The sequence below is a fragment of the Erinaceus europaeus genome, chromosome 7 (assembly GCF_950295315.1).
Source record: "Erinaceus europaeus chromosome 7, mEriEur2.1, whole genome shotgun sequence".
Lineage (NCBI taxonomy): Eukaryota > Metazoa > Chordata > Mammalia > Eulipotyphla > Erinaceidae > Erinaceus > Erinaceus europaeus.
This window is the reverse complement of record NC_080168.1, coordinates 88,340,365-88,368,149: the sequence shown is the minus strand read 5'-3', so window position 1 is coordinate 88,368,149 and position 27,785 is coordinate 88,340,365. Positions and strand designations below refer to the sequence as shown.

The 27,785-nt window shown below is 42.7% G+C and overlaps 1 protein-coding gene and 1 long non-coding RNA gene across 5 annotated transcripts in view; one reads left to right on the top strand and one right to left on the bottom strand.

Moving 5' to 3' along the window:
- LOC132539465 (uncharacterized) overlaps positions 1 to 17,633 on the bottom strand; it is a 133,205-nt gene extending 115,572 nt beyond the window's left edge. The window contains exon 1 of one of the 3 annotated variants that reach the window (XR_009550775.1): positions 17,509 to 17,633. This is a non-coding gene — a long non-coding RNA (uncharacterized LOC132539465). The remainder of the gene's footprint in view (positions 1 to 17,508) is intronic. The other 2 variants (XR_009550776.1, XR_009550774.1) reach the window with 2 other exon arrangements.
- Positions 17,634 to 17,750: 117 nt separating this feature from the next.
- On the top strand, positions 17,751 to 26,187 carry RFXAP (regulatory factor X associated protein). 2 transcript variants are annotated; one of them, XM_060194928.1, is made up of 3 exons: positions 17,751 to 18,455; positions 21,403 to 21,510; positions 23,043 to 24,021. In XM_060194928.1, the coding sequence occupies exons 1-3, from the start codon at positions 17,952 to 17,954 to the stop codon at positions 23,088 to 23,090; spliced, it is 660 nt and encodes a 219-aa protein (XP_060050911.1). In that variant the 5' UTR covers positions 17,751 to 17,951; the 3' UTR covers positions 23,091 to 24,021. The 2 variants fall into 2 exon arrangements, with proteins under 2 accessions (XP_060050911.1, XP_060050910.1); XM_060194927.1 differs by lacking the exon at positions 23,043 to 24,021 and adding an exon at positions 24,725 to 26,187 and having other exon boundaries at positions 17,761 to 18,455.
- The last annotated feature ends 1,598 nt before the right edge of the window (positions 26,188 to 27,785 follow it).

Genomic DNA, 27,785 nt, shown 5'->3' with positions numbered 1-27,785 from the left:
TGCAGCTTGGCAATACGAGAATCCGGCATGAAGCCCAGCCAGTCTATCTTGGCGTTACTCTCAATCGCACTCTGTCATTTCACAAACATCTCATAAAAACTGCAGCAAAGGTGGGTGCGAGGAATAACATCATTGCAAGACTGGCCAGCTCCTCATGGGGCGCAAGCGCTTCCACACTACGATCATCATCTCTGGCACTATGCTATTCCACTGCAGAATAATGTGCCCCAGTATGGTTCCGTAGCCCCCATGTCCACTTGGTTGATTCCAAATTATATTCCTCCATGAGGATAATTTCTGGAACCATCCGTTCCACCCCGGTTCCATGGCTGCCAGTTCTTAGCAACATCGCCCCGCCAGATATTTGTCGGGATGCGGCATCATCTAAGTTCATTTCCCACGTCTACACTCGACCGGACCTGCCAATATACGCGGATATCTTCGCCCACCCTGTCCAACGCTTGACGTCTCGTCACCCATTCTGGTCCCCTATGCCTACACTGAACTTCTCTGTTCCAGTCTCTTGGAAACAGAGGTTGGCAGTCAGCTGAGGTAAAGAACAAACACCTCATCACAGACCCCTGCAAGCGTCAACCTGGCTTTGACCTAGCATGTTATGATTGGGCCCTCCTCAATCGCTATCGAACAGACCATGGCCGGTGCACTGCTATGTTCCATCGGTGGGGAGCCAGAGACGACCCAAACTGCCCCTGCGGCTCCAGACAGACTATGACCCACATAGTCAACGACTGCCACCTCTCCAGATTCAAAGGAGGTCTCGAAACTTTACATCAGGCTCAACCTGACGCTGTTGACTGGCTACAGAAGAAGGGCAAATGCTAGAAGAAGAAGAGAGAGAGGAGGAGAGAAGACACCTGCAGACCTGCTTCACCGCTTGTGAAGTGACTCCCCTGCAGGTGGGGAGCCGGGGCTCGAACCAGTATCCTTACATTGGTCCTTATGCTTTGTGCCACCTGCGCTTAACCCGCTGTGCTACTGCCCGACTCCCTGAATCTTTTTAATACATAGGCTGAGTCTTTGATATGTGCCATGCCCCACTCAAATCCAGAATGATGGGTCTGACAGAGTCAGCACCCTAGAAAACTCTCTTTAAGGAAGAAGAATTCTGGGAGTGGGTCTTGGCATTCTGAACAGATCTAAATTGGAAACTCTGATTATTGTTTTCATTATAATGTTTTCATTATAATGGTAATGATGCTGTGTAATCGGGGACAAACAGCCCCTGTTCCCAGATTAGATACAGATGAACAGGAAATGAGGTGGACGAAGTTATGGGTCATCAAATACATAAAGTTTTAGGAAAAATTCTTAATAACACTTACTCACCTCCTCTTATGAAATATGTTAAAAACTCTACGTAAAATACTATCTGCTAAGCCTATTACTCAGAAATGCATCACCCCATAAAGTAAGACATTACTGTGTAAAACCACAAGGCCATCTAATCAAGAAATGAACTTTACTTTCTGTTTCAGATATTGTTTATGTAAGGCTGAAAGATATATAAGTTCTCACTGGCTGAATAAAAATTGAGTTCAGATTCACCCTCTAACAGAGTGTGGTGTATTCTTTTCTCCCCTGCGCTGACTCCTGACCCACCTGGTGGTCGCCTTCAGAGTTCCCTGATCCTTCCTGCTGCTCTTCCATTGTAGCGGTCCATCGCAGATATGTTGACTCTCTTAAAAGCTTAGACCTGGGAGAACAGAAGCAACCAGTGGTGGCATAGCTATATACAAATAATATCAAAGGACATAAATTATGGTGATGTTGTGGATGATACAACAAATCCTAACAAAGGCATTTTTCAAAGTTAAACCACTTGACAAATAATGTGATTATAGCAATAACTATCTATTGTCTTCTTAAACCCTAAGACAGCAGGAACCTCCCGCTTCCCCTATAGAGCCTGTATTTCCCCCAGTCCTGTAACCTCTAGGGTGGGGCTCACTTTCCTGCACTCTTCTCTCAATTCATACCAAATGATATTGCATCCGCCGATCCCAACCTAATCAACACAAAGAGTACCACCTCAGCAGGCTTCACTTCAGACTGTGTCCAGAGACGTCAGCCATAGAATGTCAACCCTACAACCTCATTACTCGAGTGAGACCTTTCCTTTCATAGTATTCTCTAATTCCAGTCAAGGTGGTTCACTTCTTAACAAAGTCCCAAAACTGTGGTCTGGGAGGTGGAGCAGTGGATAAAGTGTCAGACGTTTAAGCAAAGTCCCAAAACCTAGATATAGACCAGATGCCGTGAGATAGAGCACATGTTCACATGTATCCATGAATTCGGGCAAAATATATACCTGAAAGCAAAAGTACACAATAGTCTGCAGTGAGTCAGCATAAAGTTACTAATAATATAATATCTAATTAGACTTAGATACCCTCCTCACCTACTTCCTATTACAGTTCTCTCTTTCACTCCAGTGCTAACCTTAGCAAAGGAAGGACTGCAAAAGCTGAATAAGGACAATAGACTGACACACTTTAATGATGATTCTTTAGTCACTATCAGGCCACCCCATTAGCTGGGGCCATATTCGGGGAGTCCTGAGATTCCCAAACATACATGATGGGCCTAGACCTCAAATAAATCCCTCTCTCCATTGTCACTGGTCATCTCTATCAGGAACAACACAATAGACCCCTTTGTGGGCTCCCATAGTACCTTGCCCTCAACTTGGATCAACAACGGTAGAGAGTGTTCCATCCTCTGAAGGGAGGATGGACAACATACTCTATGATACACCTGAGGAAGATGGGTCCTGAAATTGGGGCAGATTGGAACATTCATACTTATGACCACAGAATGTGAGCTCAGATCTACAGGGAGATCACATAGGCAGAGGTCACATAGGCTCCTAAGCTGAATATGGGCCCCAGACCACATCAAATCAATGGGGTTTATAGTCAACAATATTTATACCCCTTTCCCATATTAGGGAGCTAATCTCTTCCCTGATTCAGCTTTCTGTTCCTTTTCCAGCCACGACATCATCTCCCCAGACAATAACTTGGATCCACCTGCATATCAGATTTCAGGCTCAGGGAAAAAAAAAAAAAAACTAGTATAGCCACAGGCCCTTTGGAATATAACTAAAATATGCCTACTAGCTATCTACAAAATGGAGGACCCCCCCCCCCAACTCTTCATCTGCACTATTCCAGCCTTTAGGTTCATGTTTGCTAGCATGATGCCAACCAGACTTCCCTGGACAGACAACCCCACCAATATGTCCTGGAGCTCAGCTTCCCCAAAGCCCCACCCTACTAGGGAAAGAGAGAGGCAGGCTGGGAGTATGGAACGACCAGTCAATATCCATGTTCAGCGAAGAAGCAATTACAGAAGCCAGACCTTCCACCTTCTGCATCCCACAATGACCTTGGGTCCATACTCCCAGAAGGTTAAAGAATAGGAAAGCTTTCAGGGGAGGGGATAGCATACAGAGTTCTGGTGATGGGAATTGTGTGGAGTTGTAACCCTCTTATCCTATGGTTTTGTTAATGTCTCCTTTTTTAAATAATATTTAAAAAAATATATGTACTGCTTGTGCCAGAGTAATCCTCTGGTTCTTCATCTCTCACTCTCCCATGTCTATAAACAAATCTTTTTCAAAAAAAGTGGTCACTATTTTTCTCTCAAGTACATATGATTAAGAAGTCTGGAGCCGAGGTTAAGAATTATATTTCTGAAATATTATGCATGTACAAACTATTGTATTTTCTGTCGAATGTAAAACATTAATTCCCCAATAAAGAAATTTTAAAAAAAGAATTATATTTCTGGGGAGTTTGGGGGTAGGTAGCGCAGTGGTTAAGGCGCACAAAGCACAAGGACCTGAGTAAGGATCCTGGTTCGAGCCCCCAGCTCCCCACCTTCAGGGGAGTCACTTCACAAGTGGTGAGGCAGGTCTGTAGGTGTCAATCTTTCTCTCCCCATCTGTCTTCCCCTCCTCTCTCCATTTCTCTTTGTCCTATCCAACAACAACAACAATAACAACAGCGACCATAAAAACAACAAGGGCAACAAAGGGAAAATAAATATAATAAAGAAAAATTAAAAAAATAAAATAAAATAAAGTTTTTAAAAAAATTTTTTTTTAAATTATATTTCTGGCGAGTTGGGCAGTAGCTCAGCAGGTGAAGCGTATGTGGCAAGAGTGCAAGGAGAACAAGGGGACAGCTTAAGGGAGGAGAGGACTCCCCAGAGACTCACCAAGTGCAACTCTGAGTCTCCATTGCTACTACCCTCAGAATCTGGAGCAGCAACAGGGAGGGACACCAGGGGACAGAGATATAACCAGGAAACTCAGGAGAAGACCTATACCTCAGTGGCATAGCTGAGGGGCTGTGAAACTCTCTTTGCATAATCACTGGATTATCTCTGTCACACCCTGCTTTATCTCTTGGTCAGGAGTCAGTGATTAAGCTAAGAAGCCTATTGATAGTTTAAAAGCCCTCAGGCTCCCATAGCCTACAGGGAAGAAAAAAAAAAAAAAGAGGCTTTTAAACCACTGAGCTCCAACTCAGGGATTGAAACAACTGTTAATTTCCACAACTGTAAACCCTTTAAGTTACTTAGACACAAGTCAATCCAGGCAATAGTGATCAATAATTTGAAAAGTACTGATAAAGGGAACTCATAACATAATATATAAAATGGTTAAAACAACAAGGAAAAATATTGGAGAATCAAACCAGGACAAGAGTCCATCTAAAAGTCCTCCAGAGGGTGAAGCACAAAATAACGAGTTCAACATCCAAACATCAGCTAAGGAAATAATCACAGGAGTGAGTAAAGAGTTTGAAAAAATTATAATCAGAAATACAGGAACAACAAATGAGAATATGGAAGAAAATACTAATTATCTCATGGTTATCAGAGAGCTGAAAGCTGAAATCGCTGAGCTAAGAATGCAACTAGCTGAACAAGCTAAAACAGTATCAGAGCAGGGCAACAAAATAGATGAACTCCAGAAAACAGTAGAGGGCAGAGAGAATAGAATCTATGAGGCTGAAGACAGAATCAGCAAGATTGAGGATGAACTAGAGACAACTAAAAAAGAAGTAAGAGATCTCAAAAAGAGATTAAGAGATGCTGAAAACAACAACAGAGTCCTATGGGATGACTTCAAAAGAAACAATATATGCATTATTGGCATACCAGAGGAAGAAAGAGAAGGAGAGGAAGAAAGCATTTTCCAGGCCATAGTAGCTGAAAATTTCTCTAGTCCAGACAACATCAAAGACATAAAGATTCAAAAAGCCCAGAGGGTCCCAAACAGAATTAACCCAGACCTAAAGACACCAAGACATATCATACTAAGAATGGAAAGGAATAAGGATAAAGAAAGGATCCTGAAGGCTGCAAGAGAAAAACAAAGAGTCACCTACAAAGGAAAACCCATAAGATTAGCAGCAGACTTCTCCATACAAACACTACAGGCCAGAAGAGAATGGCAAGTAATCTATCGAGTGCTCAATGAGAAAGGCTTTCAGCCAAGAATACTATATCCTGCTAGACTGTCATTCAGACTAGATGGAGGCATCAAAACCTTCTCAGACAAGCAACAGTTGAAGGAATCAACTATCACAAAGCCTGCCCTGAAAGAAGTTCTGAAAGGTCTCCTATAAACAATCAGACCACCACAAATAGGCCATATATCAAAACATTCTAAAACTCTACAAGAATGGCGTTAAACTATCTTCAGTCTTTGATATCAATAAATGTCAATGGCCTGAATTCACCTATTAAAAGACACAGAGTAGGAAGATGGATCAGAAAACACAACCCAACAATATGCTGTCTACAGGAAACCCACCTAACTCAACAAGACAAACACAGACCTAAAGTGAAAGGATAGAAAACTGTCATACAAGCCAATGGCCCACAAAAAAGGGCAGGAACAGCTATTCTCATATCTGACATGATAGACTTTAAAATAGATAAGATTAAAAAAGATAGGAATGGACACTACTTAATGCTCAGAGGATCAGTCAATTAAGAGGACTTAACAATTATTAACATCTATGCACCCAATGAGAAGCCATCTAAATACATCAAATTTCTACTGAAAGAGCTACAGCAATATATTAACAGTAACACAATCATAGTAGGGGACTTCAACACCCCACTCTCTGAACTTGACAGATCATCCAGGCAGAAAATCAATAAAGACATAAGGGAGCTAAATGAAGAGATAGATAAACTAGAACTATTGACCATTTTCAGAGTCATTCATCCCAAGAAACTGGAATACACATTTTACTCAAATCCACATGGGTCATTCTCAAGGATAGACCATATGTTAGGCCACAAAGACAGCATCAGCCAATTCAAGAGCATTGAAATCATCCCAAGCATCTTCTCAGACCACAGTGGAATTAAACTAACACTTAACAATCAACAAAAGATTAGTAACAGTCCCAAAATGTGGAAGCTCAACAGTACACTTCTTAACAACTTCTGGGTCAAAGAGGAAATCAAGGAAGAAATCAAAATGTTTCGAGAGTTCAATGAAAATGAAGACACAAGCTATCAAAATATTTGGGACACAGCTAAAGCAGTCCTAAGAGGGAAGTTCATAGCTATACAAGCACACATTAGGAAACAAGAAAAAGCACAAATAAACAGCCTGATTGCACACCTTAAAGACCTAGAAGAAGAACAACAAAGGAACCCTAAAGCAACGAGAAGGTCAGAAATCACTAAAGTTAGGGCAGAAATAAATAACATTGAGAATAGGAAAACCATACAAAAGATCAACGGAAGTAAATGTTGGTTCTTCGAAAGAGTAAACAAAATTGACAGACCTTTAGCCAGACTCACAAAACAAAAAAGGGAGAAGACCCAAATAAATCGGATAGTAAATGAAAGAGGAGATATCACAACAGACAACGCAGAAATTCAACATATCATGCAAGGCTTCTATGAACAACTATATGCCACCAAGCTAGAGAACTGGGAAGAAATGGACGATTTCCTAGATACCTACCAACTTCCAAAACTAAGTAAAGAGGAAGTGGATAACATGAACAGGCCCATCACAGCTAATGAAATTGAAACAGTTATCAAAAATCTCCCCAAAAATAAAAGTCCTGGACCAGATGGTTTTACAAATGAATTCTACAAAACCTTCAAAGAAGAACTAATACCTCTACTTTTAAAAGTCTTCCAGAAGATTGAAGACACTGGAATACTCCCTGCCAGCTTCTATGAAGCCAACATCACCCTGACACCAAAAGCAGACAGGGACACAACCAAAAAAGAAAACTACAGAACAATATCTCTGATGAACATAGATGCGAAAATATTGAACAAAATTCTAGCCAACCGGATACAGCAGTATATCAAAAAGATTGTCCATCATGACCAAGTGGGGTTTATCCCAGGCATGCAAGGTTGGTTTAATATACGTAAATCAATCAATGTGATCCACCACATCAACAAAAGCAAGACCAAAAACCACATGGTCATATCAATAGATGCAGAGAAAGCCTTTGACAAAATACAACATCCCTTTATGATCAAAACACTACAAAAAATAGGAATAGATGGAAAATTCCTGAAGATAGTGGAGTCTATATATAGCAAACCTACAGCCAACATCATACTCAATGGTGAAAAACTGGAAGCATTTCCCCTCAGATCAGGTACTAGACAGGGCTGCCCACTATCACCATTACTATTCAACATAGTGTTGGAAGTTCTTGCCATAGCAATCAGGCGGGAGCAAGGAATTAAAGGCATACAGATTGGAAGAGAAGAAGTCAAACTCTCCTTATTTGCAGATGACATGATAGTATACATGGAAAAACCTAAGGAATCCAGCAAGAAGCTTTTGGAAATCATCAGGCAATACAGTAATGTGTCAGGCTATAAAATTAACATTCAAAAGTCAGTGGCATTCCTCTATGCAAACACTAAGTTAGAAGAAATTGAAGTCCAGAAATCAGTTCCTTTTTTTTTTTTTTTTAAACTCTACTTATTTGACTTAGCATAATGACTTTCTTTTTTAAATTTTTTTTATTATCTTTATTTTATTTAATGGATAGAGACAGCCAGGAATCGAAAGGGAAGGGGGTGACAGAGAGGGAGAGACAGAGAGACACCTGCAACACTGCTTCACCACTTGCAAAGCTTTCCCTCTGCAGGTGGGTGTTTGGCTGAGCTTCACTGATGGGAGACAGGCGACCAGGGACTCATGGCTGGGTGGGTACGCATTTCAGTCTTTATTCATACAGAATGCAGCACAATCTCCAGTTCCTTTTTCTATAGCAACAAAAACAATAAAATATCTAGGAATAAACCTAACCAAAGAAGTGAAAGACTTGTATACTGAAAATTATGAGTCACTACTCAAAGAAATTGAAAAAGACACAAAGAAGTGGAAAGATATTCCATGTTCATGGGTTGGAAGAATTAACATCATCAAAATGAATATATTACCCAGAGCCATCTACAAATTTAATGCTATCCCCATCAAGATCCCAAGCACATTTTTTAGGAGAATAGAACAAATGCTACAAATGTTTATCTGGAACCAGAAAAGACCTAGAATTGCCAAAACAATCTTGAGAAAAAAGAACAGAACCGGAGGCATCACGCTCCCAGATCTCAAACTGTATTATAGGGCCATTGTCATCAAAACTGCTTGGTACTGGAACATGAATAGACACACTGACCAGTGGAATAGAATTGAGAGTCCAGAAATGAGCCCCCACACCTATGGACATCTAATCTTTGACAAAGGGGCTCAGACTATTACATGGGGAAAGCAGAGTCTCTTCAACAAATGGTGTTGGAAACAATGGGTTGAAACATGCAGAAGAATGAAACTGAACCACTATATTTCACCAAATACAAAAGTAAATTCCAAGTGGATCAAGGACTTGGATGTTAGACCACAAACTATCAAATACTTAGAGGAAAATATTGGCAGAACTCTTTTCCGCATAAATTTTAAAGACATTTTCAATGAAACGAATCCAATTACAAAGAAGACTAAAGCAAGTATAAACCTAAGGGACTACATCAAATTAAAAAGCTTCTTCACAGCAAAAGAAACCACTACCCAAACCAAGATACCCCTCACAGAATGGGAGAAGAACTTTACATGCCGTACATCAGATAAGAGTTTAATAACCAACATATATAAAGAGCTTGCCAGACTCAACAACAAGACAACAAATAACCCCATCCAAAAATGGGGGGAGGACTTGGACAGAATATTCACCACAGAAGAGATCCAAAAGGCCGAGAAACACATGAAAAAATGCTCCAAGTCTCTGATTGTCAGAGAAATGCAAATCAAGACAACAATGAGTTATCACTTCACTCCTGTGAGAATGTCATACATCAGAAAAGGTAACAGCAACAAATGCTGGAGAGAGTGTGAGGTCAAAGGAACCCTCCTGTTTCGGGGTGTCTCTCTCCTTCTCCGGCAGGGTGGCCTCCAGGGGAAAGGTAACGGGCTGGTTCTTTCTCGCTCACAACAGGGGTGACACGAAGTAAAAGACACCAGGGGACTCTTAGCGTGAATCTAGAATCTGAGTCCTTAGAATCCCAGAATCCGTTTGTTAGCAAAATGGACATGAGTTAAATAGAAAATCAATGGAGGTAATTACTGTTGAAATATGACAAAAATTACAGGTTTCTTAACAGTCAGCATGCCCCTAAGGTAGGGGGCTGGTATGACAGGAATTGATGAGATACAAGACAGTTATTCTCCATGACACAAGCAACTTAATTATCCAAAGGTATTTGAGAGAAGCATAGGGGTTAAACCTGTAGAGTGAGACAGAGAGAAGATGAATATCAAGAGGCCATATAGTTTGGAATTTCTCTTGTCTGGGGTCTGAGGTGTGTGATGAAGTGTGTGATAAGGTGTGTTCTTCTGTGATAAGAAGGTGACTTTGAATAAGTGAATCTGTGGCCATGTGGCCTGCAGTTAATGGAGGGAAGTATTGGAGTTGCTGTGGGCCTGAGAGTCAAGAAGGAAAGAACCAAGTCTGAGTTTCCCCCCTTATGCTCACCTTGGTTGAGAGAGACTTACCAAGAGGTTATCTTCTCAGACCTCCATCCAAAGATGGGGGTGGTTCTCCCTAAGCTCTGTCAGGCTTACACATGTTACCAACACTCCTGCACTGCTGATGGGAATGTAAATTGATCCAACCTCTGTGGAGAACAGTCTGGAGAACTCTCAGAAGGCTAGAAATGGACCTACCCTATGACCCTGCAATTCCTCTCCTGGGGATATATCCTAAGGAACTCAACACATCCATCCAAAAAGATCTATGTACACATATGTTCTTGGCAGCACAATTTGTAATAGCCAAAACCTGGAAGCAACCCAGGTGTCCAACAACAGATGAGTGGCTGAGCTAGATGTGGTATATATACGTAATGGAATACTACTCAGCTGTAAAAAAATGGTGACTTCACCGTTTTCAGCCGATCTTGGATGGACCTTGAAAAAAATCATGTTGGGAGTCGGGCTGTAGCGCAGTGGGTTAAGCACAGGTGGTGCAAAGCGCAAGGACCAGCGTCAGGATCCCGGTTCGAGCCCTGGCTCCCCACTTGCAGGGGAGTTGCTTCACAAGCGGTGAAGCAGGTCTGCAGGTGTCTGTCTTTCTCTCCTCCTCTCTGTCTTCCCCTCCTCTCTCCATTTCTCTCTGTCTTATCCAACAACGATGACAACAATAATAACTACAACAATAAAACAACAAGGGCAACAAAAGGGAATAAATAAATAAAAAATAAAAATTAAATTAAAAAAAAGAAAAAATCATGTTGAGTGAAATAAGTCAGAAACAGAAGGATGAATATGGGATGATCTCACTCTCAGGCAGAAGTTGAAAAAACAAGATCAGAAAAGAAAACACAAGTAGAACCTGAAATGGAATTGGCGTATTGCACCCAAGTAAAAGACTCTGGGGTGGGTGGGGAGAATACAGGTCCATGAAGGATGATAAATGACATAGTGGGGGTTGTATTGTTAAATGGGAAACTGGGGAATGTTATGCATGTACAAACTATTGTATTTACTGTTGAATGTAAAACATTAATTCCCCAATAAAGAAATAAATTAAAAAAAAAAGTGCAAGGACCAGCATAAGGATCCCAGTTTGAGCCCCTGGCTCCCTACCTGCAGGGGAGTCACTTCACAGGTGGTGAAGCAGGTCTGCAGGTGTCTGTATTTCTCTTGATTTCTCTCTTTCCTATCCAATGACAGCAACAACAACAACAACAATAATAACCACAACAATGATAAAACAACAAGGTCAGCAAAAGGGGAAAAAATGGTCTCCAGGAGCAGTGGATTCATGGTGCAGGCACCGAGCCCCAGTGATAACCCTGGAAACAAAAAAATTATATATTTCTGCTATTTCCCCAACATAATTTTGGTTCTGTACTCTGTATGCTCGAATACTAGAAGGCCATTTTAAGGGCAAACATCAACTGAGTTTTGAATTGCCTTCAGCTTAGGTAAGAAAAGGCAACAAACAAACAAACATCTGAGAAAAAAAAAGAACAGGAGGGCCAAGTGGTGGTACTCAAGGATTCAGGTTCAAGTTTCTGCTCCCCACCTGCAAGAGAGGTGCTTCACAAGCAGTGAAGCAGGTGTGCAGGTGTCCATCTTTCTCTCTTCCGCTTTATCTCCTCACTACTCTCTATTTTTCTCTGTCTTATCAAACAAAATAGAAAATTTAAAAAAAGGGAGGGGGATGGCTGCCATTGGGAGCAGTGGATTCATAGTGCCAGCACCAAACTCCAGGAGTGTGATAACCCTGGTGGCAAATAAATAAATAACAGGAGTTCAGGCCAGGAATTATACCAAGGTCATCAAACCATCTTTGTCGTACTCTTCAACCTGTCAGAGAGATGGGAGCAGGCAGGCTTGGTGGAATATCTCTCTGAGTGAAAGCATATGGAAGCCAACATGTCATTACATCAAGCAAAAGCCATTCTGGGATGAGAATTCTGCTCTCTCCCAATATCTGGCAGCTATCTACAAGCAGAGCTCTCAGACTCTGGACAGCAGAGACTGACATTCCTGTCTGGGTTCTAGCCCACCCACTCCCAAGCAGGGGTGATTCGAGGAAGAAGGCTGGACTCAGCATGGGTGTTCTTCAGCAGAACCAAATATGTCTTTCTTCATCCTTTTGCTACCAGCTGAAAGAATTCTCCCTGTAGAAGTTTAAACCACAGCCACACAAATTGGAGAGACTGACTCAGCAGGTGCCCACTGTCCAACCATGTGCCTGTCTTCCTATGTCTTCTGGGGTAGGACCTGCAGCAGAGCTAAGACAGCTTTTCATCACAGGAAACATGTAGAAAGCCTCAGCTAGATGGGGGTGGAGAAGGCCCTGTGGTTTCAAGTTCTTCGTCAGATGAGGCTATAGAACAGTTCACCTCTCTCTACTGTCTGTCCAGGTCTCCAGTGTCAAGCAGCGTTCCAGAAACTGAGCTGATGGGAACTGCTAAAACCATCTACCAGACAATCTGCTTTAGAAAACCTCCTGCAAGAGAATACTTGACCAGGCAGGAGCAGTGGCAAAAGACAGAGGGCAAGCTCTAACTGCATGAATGAGAAACACTGGAAAGCAGACTGCTTGCAGAGTGTAACAAAGGTGTGAGGGATGCAAAGAGGCCCACGTTGCAGGGTCAGTGAGAGCAGAGATGCAGCTGAAGGCCAGGTATGGGAGTCCACAGATCAGCACCCACAATTCCCACTCATCCACACTGGATGATCTTCAGGTACCAGGGACAGAGAAAAGAACTCACTGTCTGGGGAGCATAGAACCAGACCCCAACAGTGCATGGATGTCCTGGCTGGGAGAGCAATCGAGCAGGAGGGGAAAAAAAATTGACTGCCTCTCTGTCATCCTCAGGGAAGTCAGCTCGCTGAGCGCAGTGCTTCCTTTTATAGTGCTTAGTGAGTGTAAGCTGCTGCTTGGTGTGTCCGCTTGGGTCTAACATGTTTTAATTAGGTTTCCTATCCTTCTCTGAGTCCCAGGACACATCTGGAGTAAGGGACATCATCCCAGGCTCAAGTAGGCTGCAGAAGGGACACAATGGCTTCCAGGAAAGAATAGAAGAAATGGCCATGTGCATAGTGTGGGCTGATATGGTGAGTCCAGGGCTAAGTCTGTCTTATGGGCAGGCAGCCTCTGGTCTGGAAAACTGTTACCATGGGAGGTGCAGGCCACATCCGGGTCCCCTTTACTCACCCAATGCCTGGGAGGTACTCACTTGGGGTTATGTCTCAGGACAGATGCAGGCTCCGTTGGGTCACACTCACCCTTCTTTGCTAAGGAGAGGTCTCTCTCCCCAGACTGCAGCTATCCTGAGCTTGGTCCAGGCCCTTTGGCCAAGGCAGGGTGTGTGTGTGGGGATGGGGTGGGGTGGGGTGAGGGGAGATTCTGAGTGGAGTTCAGGAGGGGCAAAGCCAGTCTCCATCTGCCCTCTCCTATGACTAGCTCCAAATCTACTATTCAGACAGCAGTGTTCTGGGCGCTGGGTACCACCTGGGAACATGTGTGCTGCAGATAAAACTCTACCCATAACCTACCCGGAGCTGCTCCACTGGTGCCCAGACCAGAAGCGAGATTCCATGTGCATGCTAAGTCCCAGAGCCCTTGTGACAGACTAGAAGAGAGAAACACCTCAGATACCTGCTCAGGACATGGGCTTCCCGAGCCCATCATATCTCGTGGGAGTGGAAAAGAGGGGCCCGTAAAAATGCCATTGGCCTGCAGTTCCAGCCTAGCCCTGACCCTGGGCAGTGTCAGGAAACTCCACCTCCGTGGGTCAGTCCTGCAGTAACACCCAGCAGCCCTGAGCAAGATGCCAGGGGCAGCACAGGCCCTGGAGAAGTGGAAGGAAACATGAAGTTTCGTTACTGGATAGCAAAAAAGACATTTTCCTAATGACTGATGATGAATGGCTGTGCTAGAAAAGACTTTACTGGGGGGTGAGGAGGGGGAGGTGGTGGTACACACATGGGTAAACGAACATAGTGTGGTGCGCAAAGACCCGGGTTCAAGCCCTCACTCCCCACCTGCAGTGGGGATACTTCACTAGTAGTGAAGCAGGTCTGTAGGTGTTTCTCTTTCTCTCCTCCTATCTCCCCCTCCCCTCTCAATGTCTCTCTGTCTTACAGAATTTTTTTTTAAATTATCTTTATTTATTGCATAGAGACAGCCAGAAACTGAGAGGGAAGGGGAGATAGAGAAGGAGAGACAGAGAGACACCTACAGCTCTGCTTCACTGCTCACAAGCTTTCCCCCTGCAGGTGGGGACCAGGGGCTCGAACCTGGGTCCTTGTGCACTGTAACATGTGCGCCCAACCAGGTGTGCCACAACCCGGCCATGAATAAATTCTTTTTAAAAAAATGGCTGCCAGGAACAGTGGATTCATAGTACAGGCACAAACCCCAGCAATAACCCTGCAGGAAACAAAAAAAAAAGGACTTTATCCTATTTCAAATTTTCTTCAACCTCAGATAATAAAATGATGGCATCACTATACAAGATTGCAGCTTATGAAAGAATCTAAGAAAAAAAAAACAGTTTAAAACGTATAACATGTTCAAAGCCTTCAAGAGCATGAAATCCTGTGATATGAAGGAATAAGGGTACATTATTTGTGAGGAAAACCCGAGTCCATCATTATTTCCCATCTAGTTATTTAAATTGTGAGCAAATTCACCGTAGCTGCTCCCACCCTGAATAATCCATTTACCAGGAACTCTGTTAAAAAGTTGTTAAATGCCTATGCATGTCACATGTCTGTGAGCTCCAAGAAAGTGAAGAGCATAGCACAATTCACTAAACAGATCAACTAAAGTCAACATCTGCAACTTCTCAAAACAAGCTGTCACAATTACTGAAGCACAGAACTGATTTTTGATCCAACAGGAAGGTATTAGAAAAAGCAGCATGTAGGGCACCAAAGTAAAAACCCTGTGGTGAGGGGTAGACATTCTGCTTCCTGGGCTGGTGGGGGGTGGGGGGAATGGGAGGGATGGGTCACAGTCTTTTGGTGGTGGGAATGGTGTTTATGTACACTCTTATTAAAGTGTAGTCAAATAGCCAGACCTTCCAAGACCTTCTGCAACCCACAAGGACCTTGGGTCCGTGCTCCCAGAGGGATAGAGAATGGGAAAGCTATCAGGGGAGGGGATGGGATATGGAGATTGGGTGGCGGGAATTGTGTGGAGTTGTACCCCTCCTATCCTATGGTTTTGTTAATGTCTCCTTTCTTAAATAAAAAATAAATTTAAAAAAAAACAGAAAAAGCAGCATGGGGGGGGGTGGTTGGCCTGTTGCGCAGTGGGTTAAGCACACATGGCATGAAATTCGAGGACCAGTGTAAGGATCCCGGTTCGAGCCCGGGCTCCCCACCTGCAGGGCGGTTGCCTCACAGGTGGTGAAGCAGGTCTGCAGGTGTCCATATTTCTCTCCCCTCTCTGTCTTCCTCTCCTCTCTCCATTTCTCTCTGTCCTATCTGGCAACAGCAATGTCAATAACAACAACAATAATAAACAGCAGTGATAAAAACAAAGGCAACAAAGAAAATAAATAAATAAAATATTAAAAAAAAAAAAAAAGAAAAAGCAGCGTCACCTCCACACCTGTGGACATCTAATTTTTGACGAGGGGCCCAAAATCTTAATAGAAAGAGTCTCTTTAATAAATGGTGCTGGGAAAACTGGGCTGAAATGTGCATAAGAATGAAACTGAGCCACTACATTTCACCACACACAAAAGTAAACTGCAAATGAATTAGGGGCTTGGATGTTGGACCAGAAACTATCAAATACTTAGAGAAAAATATTAATAGAACTCATATATATATATATATATATATATATATGATTTTTTTTCCCCCTCCAGTCACTGGGGCTCAGTGCCAGCCAGCACTATGAATCCACCGATTCTGCCAGCCTTTTTTTTTTTTCTTTTTCATTCAATAAGACAGAGAGAAATTGAGAGGAGAGGAGGAGGAGAGATAGAAGTAGGGAGAGCGGAGGTCGGGCGACACTGCGGTTTAAGTGCACATGGCGTGAAGCGCAAGGACCCGCCTAAGGATTCTGGTTCAAGTCCCAGTCTCCCCAACTGCAAGGGGGGTCGCTTCACAAGCGGTGAAGCAGGTCTTCAGGTGTCTGTCTTTCCCCCTCTCTTTCTTCCCCTCCTCTCTCGATTTCTCTCTGTGCTATCTAACAATGACAGCAATGACAACAATAATAATAACGACATCAACAAGGGTAACAACAAGGGCAACAAAAATGGGAAAAATAGCCTCCAGGAGCAGTGGACTCAGTGCAGGCACCAAGCCCCAGCGATAACCCTGGAGGCAAAATAAATAAATAAATAAATAAATAAATAAATATGGGTAGAAAGATAGGTACCTGCAGATCTGCTTCACCCCTAGTGAAGCGTTCCCCCAGCAGGTGAGGAATGGGGGGCTGGAACCTAGGTCCTTGAGCATATCCTTACATATAGTACTATGGGCACTTAACCAGATGCGCCATATATACAGAACTTTTATTTGCCACCAGGGTTATTGCTGGGGCTCAATGACAACTCAATGAACCCACTGCTTTCAGTGACCTTCCCCCCCCATTTTTATGATTTTTTCTTTCTATTTTGTTTTTTGCTAGGACAGAGTGAAATTGAGAGGGGCGGGAGAGATGACAGATATAGACAGACAGATACCTGCACACCTTCACTTTCCTTCCTGCAGGTGGGGAGCAGGGGCTGGAACCTGGGTCCTTGCTCATGATAATATGAGCGCTTAATGGGGTGATCTACCTCCTGGCCCCCAAATATATTCTGACAAGATTGTAAACCCAAGTTTCTTTCAAATTTGGTTAACCGTAATAAAAAGAAGTATTACTGTCGCAGAACATTAGGGGAAGAGACAACTCAGACTATCAATAGAGCTGGGGTGGTGGCACAGAGGAATTTTTTGCCTAACAAACCAGAGGTCCCAGGTCAGATCCCCCACCATATCCCAGCTTCATATCCCCATTAACAGGTATGGGGGGTATCTTTTTTAAAGGTAGTGCACCCCCTTCTCCAGCTAGATGTAGGCATATTTATTTATTTACTTATGAAAGACAGATCCAAAGAGGGAGACACACAGAGACCACAGTGTTGGTTCTGATTTCTGCTGGGAATTGAACCTGGGAGCAAAGAGCCTCAGGCATGAAAGTTTTTCACATAACCGCTATGCTGTCCCAAAATATTTTTAAAAGACTTATTACTTTTGTGTGTGAGTTTTTCCCCCTCCCCTACCAGACCACTCCTGTTGCTCACAGTGGTGCTGAGGACTGAACCTGAGACCTTTGCTGCCTCAGGCATGAAAATCTTCTTGCATAGCCATGATGCTATCTCCTCAGCCCCGACATCGCATTAAAATTAAAGTCCTAACGCCACAAGCCGTAAGACTGCTCAAGCATAATCTTGACTTACATAGCGGAATTCTAGAACAAAGCTGGAACGAAGCGCCGTGAACACTAGCTCCCGGCTAAGCCGCGTTGCCTTGCACACCGCGCTTTCCAAAGCCACCTCCCGTTGCGCACGCGCAGTCGGAACGGCCCGCCGCAGGCTCCGCGGCTCTGAGACGCTCCGAGTCCCCAGGCAGCTACAGGCTCACGCGCGGACTTTGGCCGCGCAGGCGCAGTGGGCGTGCCTTTTCGCGGGCGGCGGCGCCTTTTGCTCTCGCGTGTCTTGGCGCCTGGGCGGCACAGTGCCGTTGGGCCTACTAGGGGCTGGGGGTCCGGGGTCGTGGGCCCCCGAGGGGTCTGGGCAGCACGGAGGCTCCGGGAGTCACTGAGGGCGCGGGGCCGGGCGCCGCCAACGGAGCGCTGTGCCCTGGCGCTCCGCCGCCCGCCTCGCAGTTCGCGCTGCTGGTGATGCGGCCCTGTGGCGGCGGCGGCGGCGGCAGCGGCGGGCAGGACGAGGCGGCGGCGGCCGAGGCCGCGGCGCGACCGGCCTCGGGCCTGGGGGGCGGCGCCGGGCCGGGTCAGCCGGTCAGACTCCTGGGGGAAGTGACCGGGGATGGCGACGAGGACGTGGGGGAGGACGAAGCCGAGCTGCTGGACACTTCGGATCCCCCGGGGGGAGGCGAGAGCACGGCGAGCCTGGACGACCTGGAGGACGAGGAGGCGCAGTCGGGCGGCGAGGGCGGCGGCGCGGGGGCCCGCGGGCCGGGCGGGGGCGGCGGCGGCTGCAAGACCTGCACCTACGAGGGCTGCAGCGAGACCACCAGCCAGGTGGCCAAGCAGCGCAAGCCGTGGATGTGCAAGAAGCACCGCAACAAGATGTACAAGGACAAGTACAAGAAGAAGAAGAGCGACCAGGCCCAGAACTGCAGCGGGGCCGCCCCTCCTGGCGGCACGGGAAACGTCAAACTGGAGGTGGGTGGCCTTAAAAAGAGGGTAAGGGGGCGGGCGCCAGCGCGGCGGGCTAAGCGCACGGGGTGCAAAGGGCAGGGACCGGCTGAAGGATCCCGGTTCGAGCCCCCGGCTTCCCACCTGCAGGGGAGTCGCTTCACAGGCGGTGAAGCTGGTCTGCAGGTGTCTGTCTTTCTCTCCCCCCGCCCCTGTCTTCCCCTCCTCTCTCCATTTCTCTCTGTCCTATCTAACAATGACGATAGCAATGATAATAAGACAGCAATAAAGACAATAATAATAGCAACAGTGATAACAAGGGCAACAAAAGGGGAAAAAATGGCCTCCAGGAGCAGTGGATTCGTAGTGCAGGCAATAACCCTGGAGGCACCAAAAAAAAAAAAAAAGGAGGGTAGATTTTGAGCTTCACGATAGGGGCGTGGGGAGTGGGAACACAGACCTTTGGTGGCGGGAAAGGTGTTAATATACACTCCTATTAGCATAATCTTTTAAAAGTTTATTTATTATTATTGATATTTATTTGTTCCTTTTTCTCACCCTTGTTGCTTTATTGTTGTAATTATTATTGTTGCTGTTATTGATGTCGTTGTTGGCTAGGACAGAGAGAAATGGAGAGAGGAGGGGAAGACAGAGAGGGGGAGAGGAAGATAGACACCTGCAGACCTGCTTCACCGCCTGTGAAGCGACTCCCCTGCAGGTGGGGAGCCGGGGACTTGAACCTGGATCCTCACGCTGGTCCTTGTGCTTTGCACCACCTGCGCCTAACCGGCTGCGCTATCACCCGACCCCCAACTTATAATTTTATAATAAAAAAAAAAAGAGTCTCTCCGGGAGGTGGAGGGGAGAGCAGGAGACACCCCATGTTCAGACCTTCCACCTGCTTCTCCCAAGTGAGGTAACCGCAACCCACACCTGAGGGTAAGTGCCAGCCCTGAAAGTGAGACAACCGCCTGCAAGGCCTCCTGCAACACTTCTGTTGCACTGTGGTGAGCAACCTTTCATGGGAAAGGATGTGACAGGTCAGCAAGGCTGTCATTTCAAAGGTAAATCCAGGCTGGCTTGAGAGGAGCGGACGGTCTGCTCACTTTAGAAGCAGGTAGAGACACTAAGGACCTAGATGCAATTGGGACTTTGAGGAAGGTGATCGCTTCCCATACTCAGGGCCCAATTCTGGATTCCTACTCTTGGTGCCTTCCTCTAGTTTACCTTAGTTTTACTTCTACCTTGGTCATAGGATTCTGATTTGCAGTACGCTGCTCACAGTATCACCTATTCTTACTACTCTGTTCTCAGCACTCATCCTTAATTCCCTGCTCTTAAAAGTCCTATTCTCAGTACCCGTATCCTCACCCATTTTCTGTGTAGCCGAAGAGAAGAAAAATTGAATAATTATGGGGTGGTAGGTCTCAGGGGATGTTTGATTTGAACTGTGTGAATATATTAAAGCCCAGTGATCTGGAGTTGGGGCTGCAATAGGCTGCAAATCTGCGTTTCATTCATTGACTCTTTGCCTTTAAATCGGTGATTAAACTCTCAGATTTTCATCCTTTCACTATCAAATGAGCACAAAAATAGTGCGCAGTTCATAGTGTTGCTGTGAATGTTTGAGAAATTCCATATTGAATGATCACATGGTATTAAACAGCGAAAGTAAACTTTAGCCTTTGTTGTCATTAGCAATAGTAATATAGTTTGAAGTTGTTCCAGATATTTCATTCCTGTGTGTCTCCCTCTTTTTGATAAGGTTATAATCCCTCAGTGGAAAGCAAAATTACATTTTGTTGAAAGTGACCCAGAAAATATTCTTTAAATGAAAGCTGCCCTAGGATATATTCTGAAAGTCATTACCAAGAAACTCTTCTTCACTGATCCTGGGAACTTAAATTGGTCCAGCCCCCCTGTGGAGAGCAGTCTGGAGAACTCTCAGAAGGCTAGAAATGGACCTACCCAATGCTATTTCCTCTCCTAGTGAAATAACAAATATCTAAGGAATCAAACACAGTCATTTAAATAGATCTGTGTACACCTGTGTACATAGCAGCACATTTTGTAACACCCCAAACTTGGAAGCAAAACAGTGTCCAACAATAAATGACTTGGACTGAAGTGGGTGCAGTGTGTAGCACACCAAAGCAAAGAACTCTGGGGAAGGAGGACAGGGAGAGGAGGGGGGGGCTTTCAGGTCTTGGTGCATGATGATGGAGAAGGAACTAAGTTGAGAGTGAAAGTGTTTTACAGACACCTCTCATGGTGAGACAAGAAATCATACACATGCCAACAACTGTATTATACACCATTAACCTCTCAATTTTTTTTAAAACTGTCTCTTAAGTAATATATATCACTTTTGTGTTACTATTCCACCCAAAGGCAAGCAGGCTTTAATTTTGGTTAGTTTTAAAAATGTTCACTTTCTACTTGGCTTTTTTTTTTTTTTTTGTAATATTGAAAGAGATCATATATGAAGATATCCCTTTAAGGATCCTGGTTCGAACCCCCCCCCCCCACTCACCACCTGCAGGGGAGTCACTTCACAAGTGGTGAAGCAGGTCTGCAGGTGTTTATCTTTCTCTCCCCCTGCCTTCCCCTCCTCTCTACATTTCTCTCTGTCCTATCCAACAACGACAACATCATTAACAATTATAACTACAACAATAAAACAAGGGCAAAAAAAAGATACCCCTCCCCCTCTTTGCCTCCCTATTGTTTTTGACACCTGTTAAGAAGTCAGAGACCTCAGGCTGAAAATGTTGAAGAGAAGGGAATAAAACTGATGATGATGGTAATAGCTGCCAAGACTTTCACTTTGTGAGGAACTTTCCTAAATTCTCATACAGAATGAGCAGGAAAGAATAGAAGCAAAGACCTGTACATTACATAATTGAAATTCAAGTAATAATTATGGGATATCACTCTATATAAATTGTTAAATCTGTTTTTAATTTTATTACAGGAAAGTGCAGATAACATACTGTCCATGGTTAAACAAAGATCAGGATCTTTTGGTGATCGACCTGCAAGACCTACTCTTTTAGAACAAGTATTAAATCAGAAAAGACTGGTAAATATCTGTAAAGTGGTTACGAATTTATTGGCAAAAGTTAGAATTGTCTTGCTTTGTTGTTGTTTAGATTTTAAAATTTTAAACTGTTTATAAGAATTGAATTGTGTACACTATATTGAGTTATACACATTGGAATTTCATAAATGCCGATCTAAGATAATAGCAGAAATATGTTTTAAAGTCAGTTTATTGGGCTGGGGAGATAGCATAATGGTAATGCAAAAGACTCTCATGTTTGAGGCTCTGAGGTCCCAGGTTCAATACCCAGCACCACCATAAAGCCAGAGTTGAGCAGTGCTCTGGTGTTTCTCTCTGTGCCTTTCTCTGTATCTCTCATAAAATAAAATGTTTTTTTTTTTTAAATAAGATCAATTTATTGAGGAAATGTAAGTTTATGAGACTTGCTATTATAGGGAAACAGTCTTCACATCTTCCTTTAGGTGTCAGCGTATCTCACCCAACACCAGATTGTCATTTCCACTATAGGATACAGATGCTGGGAAATTATGCCAATGCAGTCACATCTGCCATGTTGTCCCCTCAGGGTACTGCTAGTTCCCGCTAGAGTTGGGACATTCTCGGAGTGCCTGTTCAGCCATGTTGTGCTCTCAGGACATTGTCTATATCCCCGCAATATCTGGAGTGCTTTGTTTACTCCTCCCCCCTCCCATTCTCATGAGAGGTATCATCCTATCCTGGAGTGCTATGGTTACTCCTCCCCCTTCCCATTCTCGTGAAAGCTACTCCTATAAAAACCCTTCGTTTTCTGCACCTGGCTCTCTCGCTCTCTTGCCAGCGCTTCACTCTGGTGTTTGGTGTTCAGACACAGGAAAGGTTACTGCGTGAGGCGGCCATTTTCGCTACCTCCACGTGGCCCAACCTGCTTCTCTAGCACCCAACTCTGAGGTGCCAGCGCAAATAAAGATTTGTGTTTCCTCTTCGCTCCAGACCCCCTCTCTCTCATCTCCGTGGGCCTGGCACAACAACAGGATACTGGTTCCTCACTCCCTTTCAGCTTCCTTCAAACTCCTCTTCCCTCCCTTTTTGTGTGTGTGTTTGGATTTACTGAAACCAACTAAAGTCACAAGTAATTCTTTCTATATTTTCCCTACCCTGTCATCTCCTAAAGGTAACTCCCAAGTTCTAAAAACAGTTTACTTGTTGTTGTTTTTTTTTGCAAGTCCATATGTATCAGTTCTCTAGATTCCTATTCCGTAGTTGTTTTTCATCTCTTTAACTTATTTCACTAGGCATTATCACTTTCAGTTCCATTCATTCTATCCTAAAGGACACAATGTCTTCTTTTTTAATTGCAGAATAATATTCCATGGAATATATATCTGTAACTTCTTTCGCCTATTACCTCTCAGTCATTTAGGCTGTTTCTACTCTCTAGCCACTGTGAATAATAAAGCTATGAATATTGGAGTACATATGTCCCTCTGGATAAGTGTTTGTGTATCCTTTGGATAAATGCCCAAGAGTGGTATTGCCAGGTCATAGGATAATTTCATTTCTGTTTGTTTAAGGACTCTCCAAAGGTACTGCACCAGTTAGCATTCCCACCAGCACTGTAGCTCAGTGCCGTTTTCTTCACAACCTCACCAATACCTGTTGTTCCCTGTTATGTTGATATAGGTCATTCTTACAAGTGTAAGATGGAATTTCAGTGTAGTTTTGATTTGTATTCCTCTAATGATAAGTGAAGCATTTCTTCAGCTACCTGTGGGCCATGTGTATCTGTTTTTTTGACAATTGCCTGTTCAGTTCTTTTGGCCCATTTTTTATTGGAATATTGGTTTGGGCTTTTTTGTTTGTTTTTAGTTTTTTGTTAAGTTGTACTAGTTCTTTATAGATGTTTGATATCAATCATTTTTCTGCTGTGTAAATATCTTCTCCCCATCACTGAGATACCTGGTTAACCTTGGGTAATTTGCTTTCAATGTACAATAACCTTTTAGTTTGATATAGTCCCATTTATCTACTCTATCTACTGATAGACACATGCCCTTGGACTTGAGTCTCCAAATATACCTTTGATGTTAAGATCCTGCAATGTTTCACTGATATTTTCTTATATTTTAGAGTTTCTGCCCAAAGGCCTAGGCTCAAGCCCCTGGTCCCCATCTGTGGTCTGGGGGAGGAGGGGAGCAGGGCTTCATAAATAGTGAAACACTGTTGCAGGTATCTCTCTCTCTCTCTCTCTCTCTCCCTCTCCCTCTCCCTCTCTCTCTCTCACTCCCTCTCCCCCTTGCCTCTTGATTTCTCTGTCTCTACCAAAAATAAATTAAATGAAGGAATGGAAATGATGAATATACAAATACTATTGTTTCCAAGCAGTTACAGTCTTAAATTTTAATTTAATAGTTTGCTAATATTACTATTATTAACAGAGATGTACTGCTATATGCATATATTATAGACATAGTTTTAATTTCTTCATAAAGAAGTAGTAGAACTTAATAAAGAGTAAGTGGGAGAAACGAGTTCCAGTATTAGTCTTTTATTTTAAGTATTTTTGTAATATTTATTTATTCATTCCCTTTTGTTGCCCTTGTTGTTTTATTGTTGTAGTTATTGTTGTTGTTGATGTCGCTGTTGGATAGAACAGAGAGAAATGGAGAGAAGAGGGGAAGACGGGGAGAGAAAGATAGACACCTGCAGACCTGCTTCACCGCCTGTGAAGCGACTCCCCTGCAGATGGGGAGCCAGGGGATCAAACAGGGATCCTCACATGGTCCTTGGGTTTGCGCCACCTGCACTTAACCCAGGGCGCTACCACCCGATTCCCTCCAGTACTAGTCTTAAGGCTATTTCTACACTAGCCATTTTCATATGGACCCCCTTTCCTTGATTTTTCCCCTTACTATAATTTTGAGCCAGTGCTGTTCTTGACTGTCTGTTCTTTGACTGTTTCAAAGAATGTATGTATGTTTGCAGACAGTGTAAAGCATTTTGCTTATCTGCAGTCACCCAATAAGATCAGGCTTCACTGATGATTTTTAGGTTTTAGTCATGTTGTGTGTTTACAGATTTTACTAGTAGCAATTCAAAGCTTAATTGCAGTGCTCTAGATGTAAACATGAGTGCAATTCAGTCATGTTTGATTTTGGACCCATATTGTATGGGCATTTTAGAGCAATTTCATAGCTTGACTGAAATCCAATCCCATTAAAATAATGCTACTCACATATAATTTTTTCTTTTTAAGTCATTATTGAGAAGTCCAGAAGTGGTGCAGTTTTTACAGAAACAGCAGCAACTATTAAACCAGCAAGTTTTGGAGCAGAGGCAGCAGCAGTTTCCAGGAACATCAGCGTGAGGATATTTATCCAGAAGATCTGCATGTTTTTTCTTTTTCTTTTTTTTTTAATCTTACCATAGTATGCAAACATTTTTATACTAAATATAAGTGAAGTGAAATATGCTTGTAGATCCTGATGGTTGTTTTCCTGTAAATGTATGTGTACATTTGTGGACAGATAAGTATTGCACTCTGTGCATCTCATCCTTTCAGATCACCATGAATTTGAAATAATCAGCTTATATTTCCCAAAGTAATATTTAATTACATTTTTTCTTGTAAATATTCCTCTTCAGTCTCTGTTACTGAAGGTAATGAAGCAGTTACTTTCTATGAAAGTCAAGAAGTTAATAGATAATAATCTTGGATCATTTAGCTTAGGGTTTATTACCAAGGAACAGCTGAAAATGTATGAGTATGTTTTCTGCTTGTAAAAATAACCTCAGAAACTGCTGGGTTCTAGTGAATGGACCAAGAATGCTCTGTGGTATCTGGAATGATCCCACCCAACTAAGAATATTATACATAGTACCAGTAATGCTCTTCTTAAACACTGTTAAGCTACTTCTGATGATAAACATGTAGACAGAGCACCCTGAATTGAGTTCTTGTAATAGCCATTTCTTTACAGTTGAAACTGGAGCTGTCAAAGAGGTAAGCACGTTTTTATACCTATGAGGAAAGTGATTGTCAATGTCAAATATGTTAAATTAAGTTGTACATCTATTTTCAGAGATGTACTGGTATAGTGGAAGGATTAAGTACACTTCAAGTATACTGGAATGGATGCATCTCCTAAAGTTAGCTTCACTATTTCACATTACCTATTAATGTTAACCTCTTTAAAACAAACTCTTTTGTATATTGAACTTGTGGACAGGACATATATATCTTATTCCACTAATGCTAGCAATAAATTATTTTTGTATTCATTTCTTTTTCAGTGGAATATCTTAAATAATTGACAGTATTGTCAGTGTTTTTCAAAATTACATTATTTTAAGACCATGTTATTTCAAAGTGATGTTCAAAGAACAGTAATTTATACAGATACTTTTTATTGTATTTTATCTTGGGAAACCTTTAAAAAGTCAAACCTACTAATAGTAAGAGTAAGAAAATTGAATGTTAAGAGAATGTTTTAATATTGGGACAATACATGTTTATGTCTCAAGTTTAACTCCAGAAATGCATTAATTTATTTATTTTTAAACTCTAAAATTTCATGTTAAACTTAATCAAAGCTGTTTTAAAAGTAGTTGAAAAGAAAAAATCTTATTGTTCATCTTTTGATATGTCTTAAACCTATGTATCTGTGCAAAAAATGCTTTTTACCAAAATTTATTCATTAAAGTCCAGTTTTCTTTTGAGCTGTTGTGTATGCTTGTCTTCCTTTTGAGTATTTTACATTGAATGCAGAGGAATTCATTTACATTTATTATGAACTACTAAATTTGCTTTCTTATTTATGATGTTGGGAGCTCTACTGAATCCTTAAAGTGTAAGAAAAACAATGTCAAAAAAACCCCGAAAAACTGAATTTATCTCTTTACCCTCTAAATCTGTGTTGGGAGGGGCATTGTTACTTAACTTGTTTCAGCCAGTACTATGTGAGGAAGAATACTATACCAGCTCAGAATAGACTTCCAAAGGTGTTGAACACTTCCACTTGTTCTTTTAGAACACTACCCAGCTACCATAGTGCTTGTACAGCCTAGCAAAACTGCTAGGTAGTGAAACTGCATACCCCCATCACCTCCACTGGTGCCACCTAGAGCTGGTGAGCAACTAGACATGATCAATTTTGTATGTTTCACTAGCTCTCCCCCAGACACCCTGCCAGTTGACTGCAGATACACTGGATCCCAGTTAAGCTCAATCAGGCAGGCTTCACCCAAATACACAGAACCTACACAGCTTAACTAGAGACTTGTAAGCAATAATAAATATTTATGACTACAAGCCACAAAGTTTGGGGGTACTTCTTATACAGTGTTGATGAGGCTATAGGCAAATGATACCCTAATTGTATGATTGCTACATTACAAAGCATCCAAACTTACAGGATTAAACAGTAATTTGCTGTTTCTGCTAGTTCTGTATATAATGACTATGATCTAATAACTGATGGCTTTTGGCTTTTATGGCTTTTGGGTTTCCTATCTTGGTTGAAAAGGCCTCAGTCATTCTGGTAATTAATTACAGTTTGTTTCCTTTTCTAAAATTATGATCAATAAAGATATTGTCAGATAGTCCTAGTTTTTTGGTATATAAGTGATAAAGGAAAATTAATACTCTTATCATTTTAACTCCCTCAGTTCCTAATTTTCTTTATATTCTCAATATATATAATGATAACACATGCTGTTGAATGGTGCTTACAGTAGGAGCTTTGTTCACCTAGCAGTTTACAATGGGCTGAACTGTCATTTGTTTAGTAGGCTTGCCTCACTATAGAAAAAAGTCTCATTAGGGTGGAGGGTAGATAGCATAATGCTTTTGCAAACAGACTCTCATGCCTGAGGCTCCAACATCTCAGGTTCAATCCCCTGCACCACCATAAGCCAGAGCTGAACAGTGCTCTGATTAAAAAAAAGAAAGAAAAAAGTCTCATTACATTACTTTTATTAAGCTTACAGTTAAATGTTTTTGAAACATGAAAATAGATGATGTGTTTAATAGTTAGATGAATTAAGTTCATCTATTAGTCAGGACATTAAAATTAGATAATGCTTATTCCATTATTCCGAGCACATAAATTAATCTCTAAATCAGGCGTGGGAAAACTTGTCTTCACCTGGGGCCATTTGGATATTTATAACATCACTGGAAGGCCAAAGTTCTTAACTTAAAAATTAGCCCAGCTCCAGGAGGTGGCACAGTGGATTAAAGCATTGGATTCCCAACCACGAGGTCCTGAGTTCAATCCCCAACACCACCTGGACTGAGTGATGTCTGGTTCTTTTTC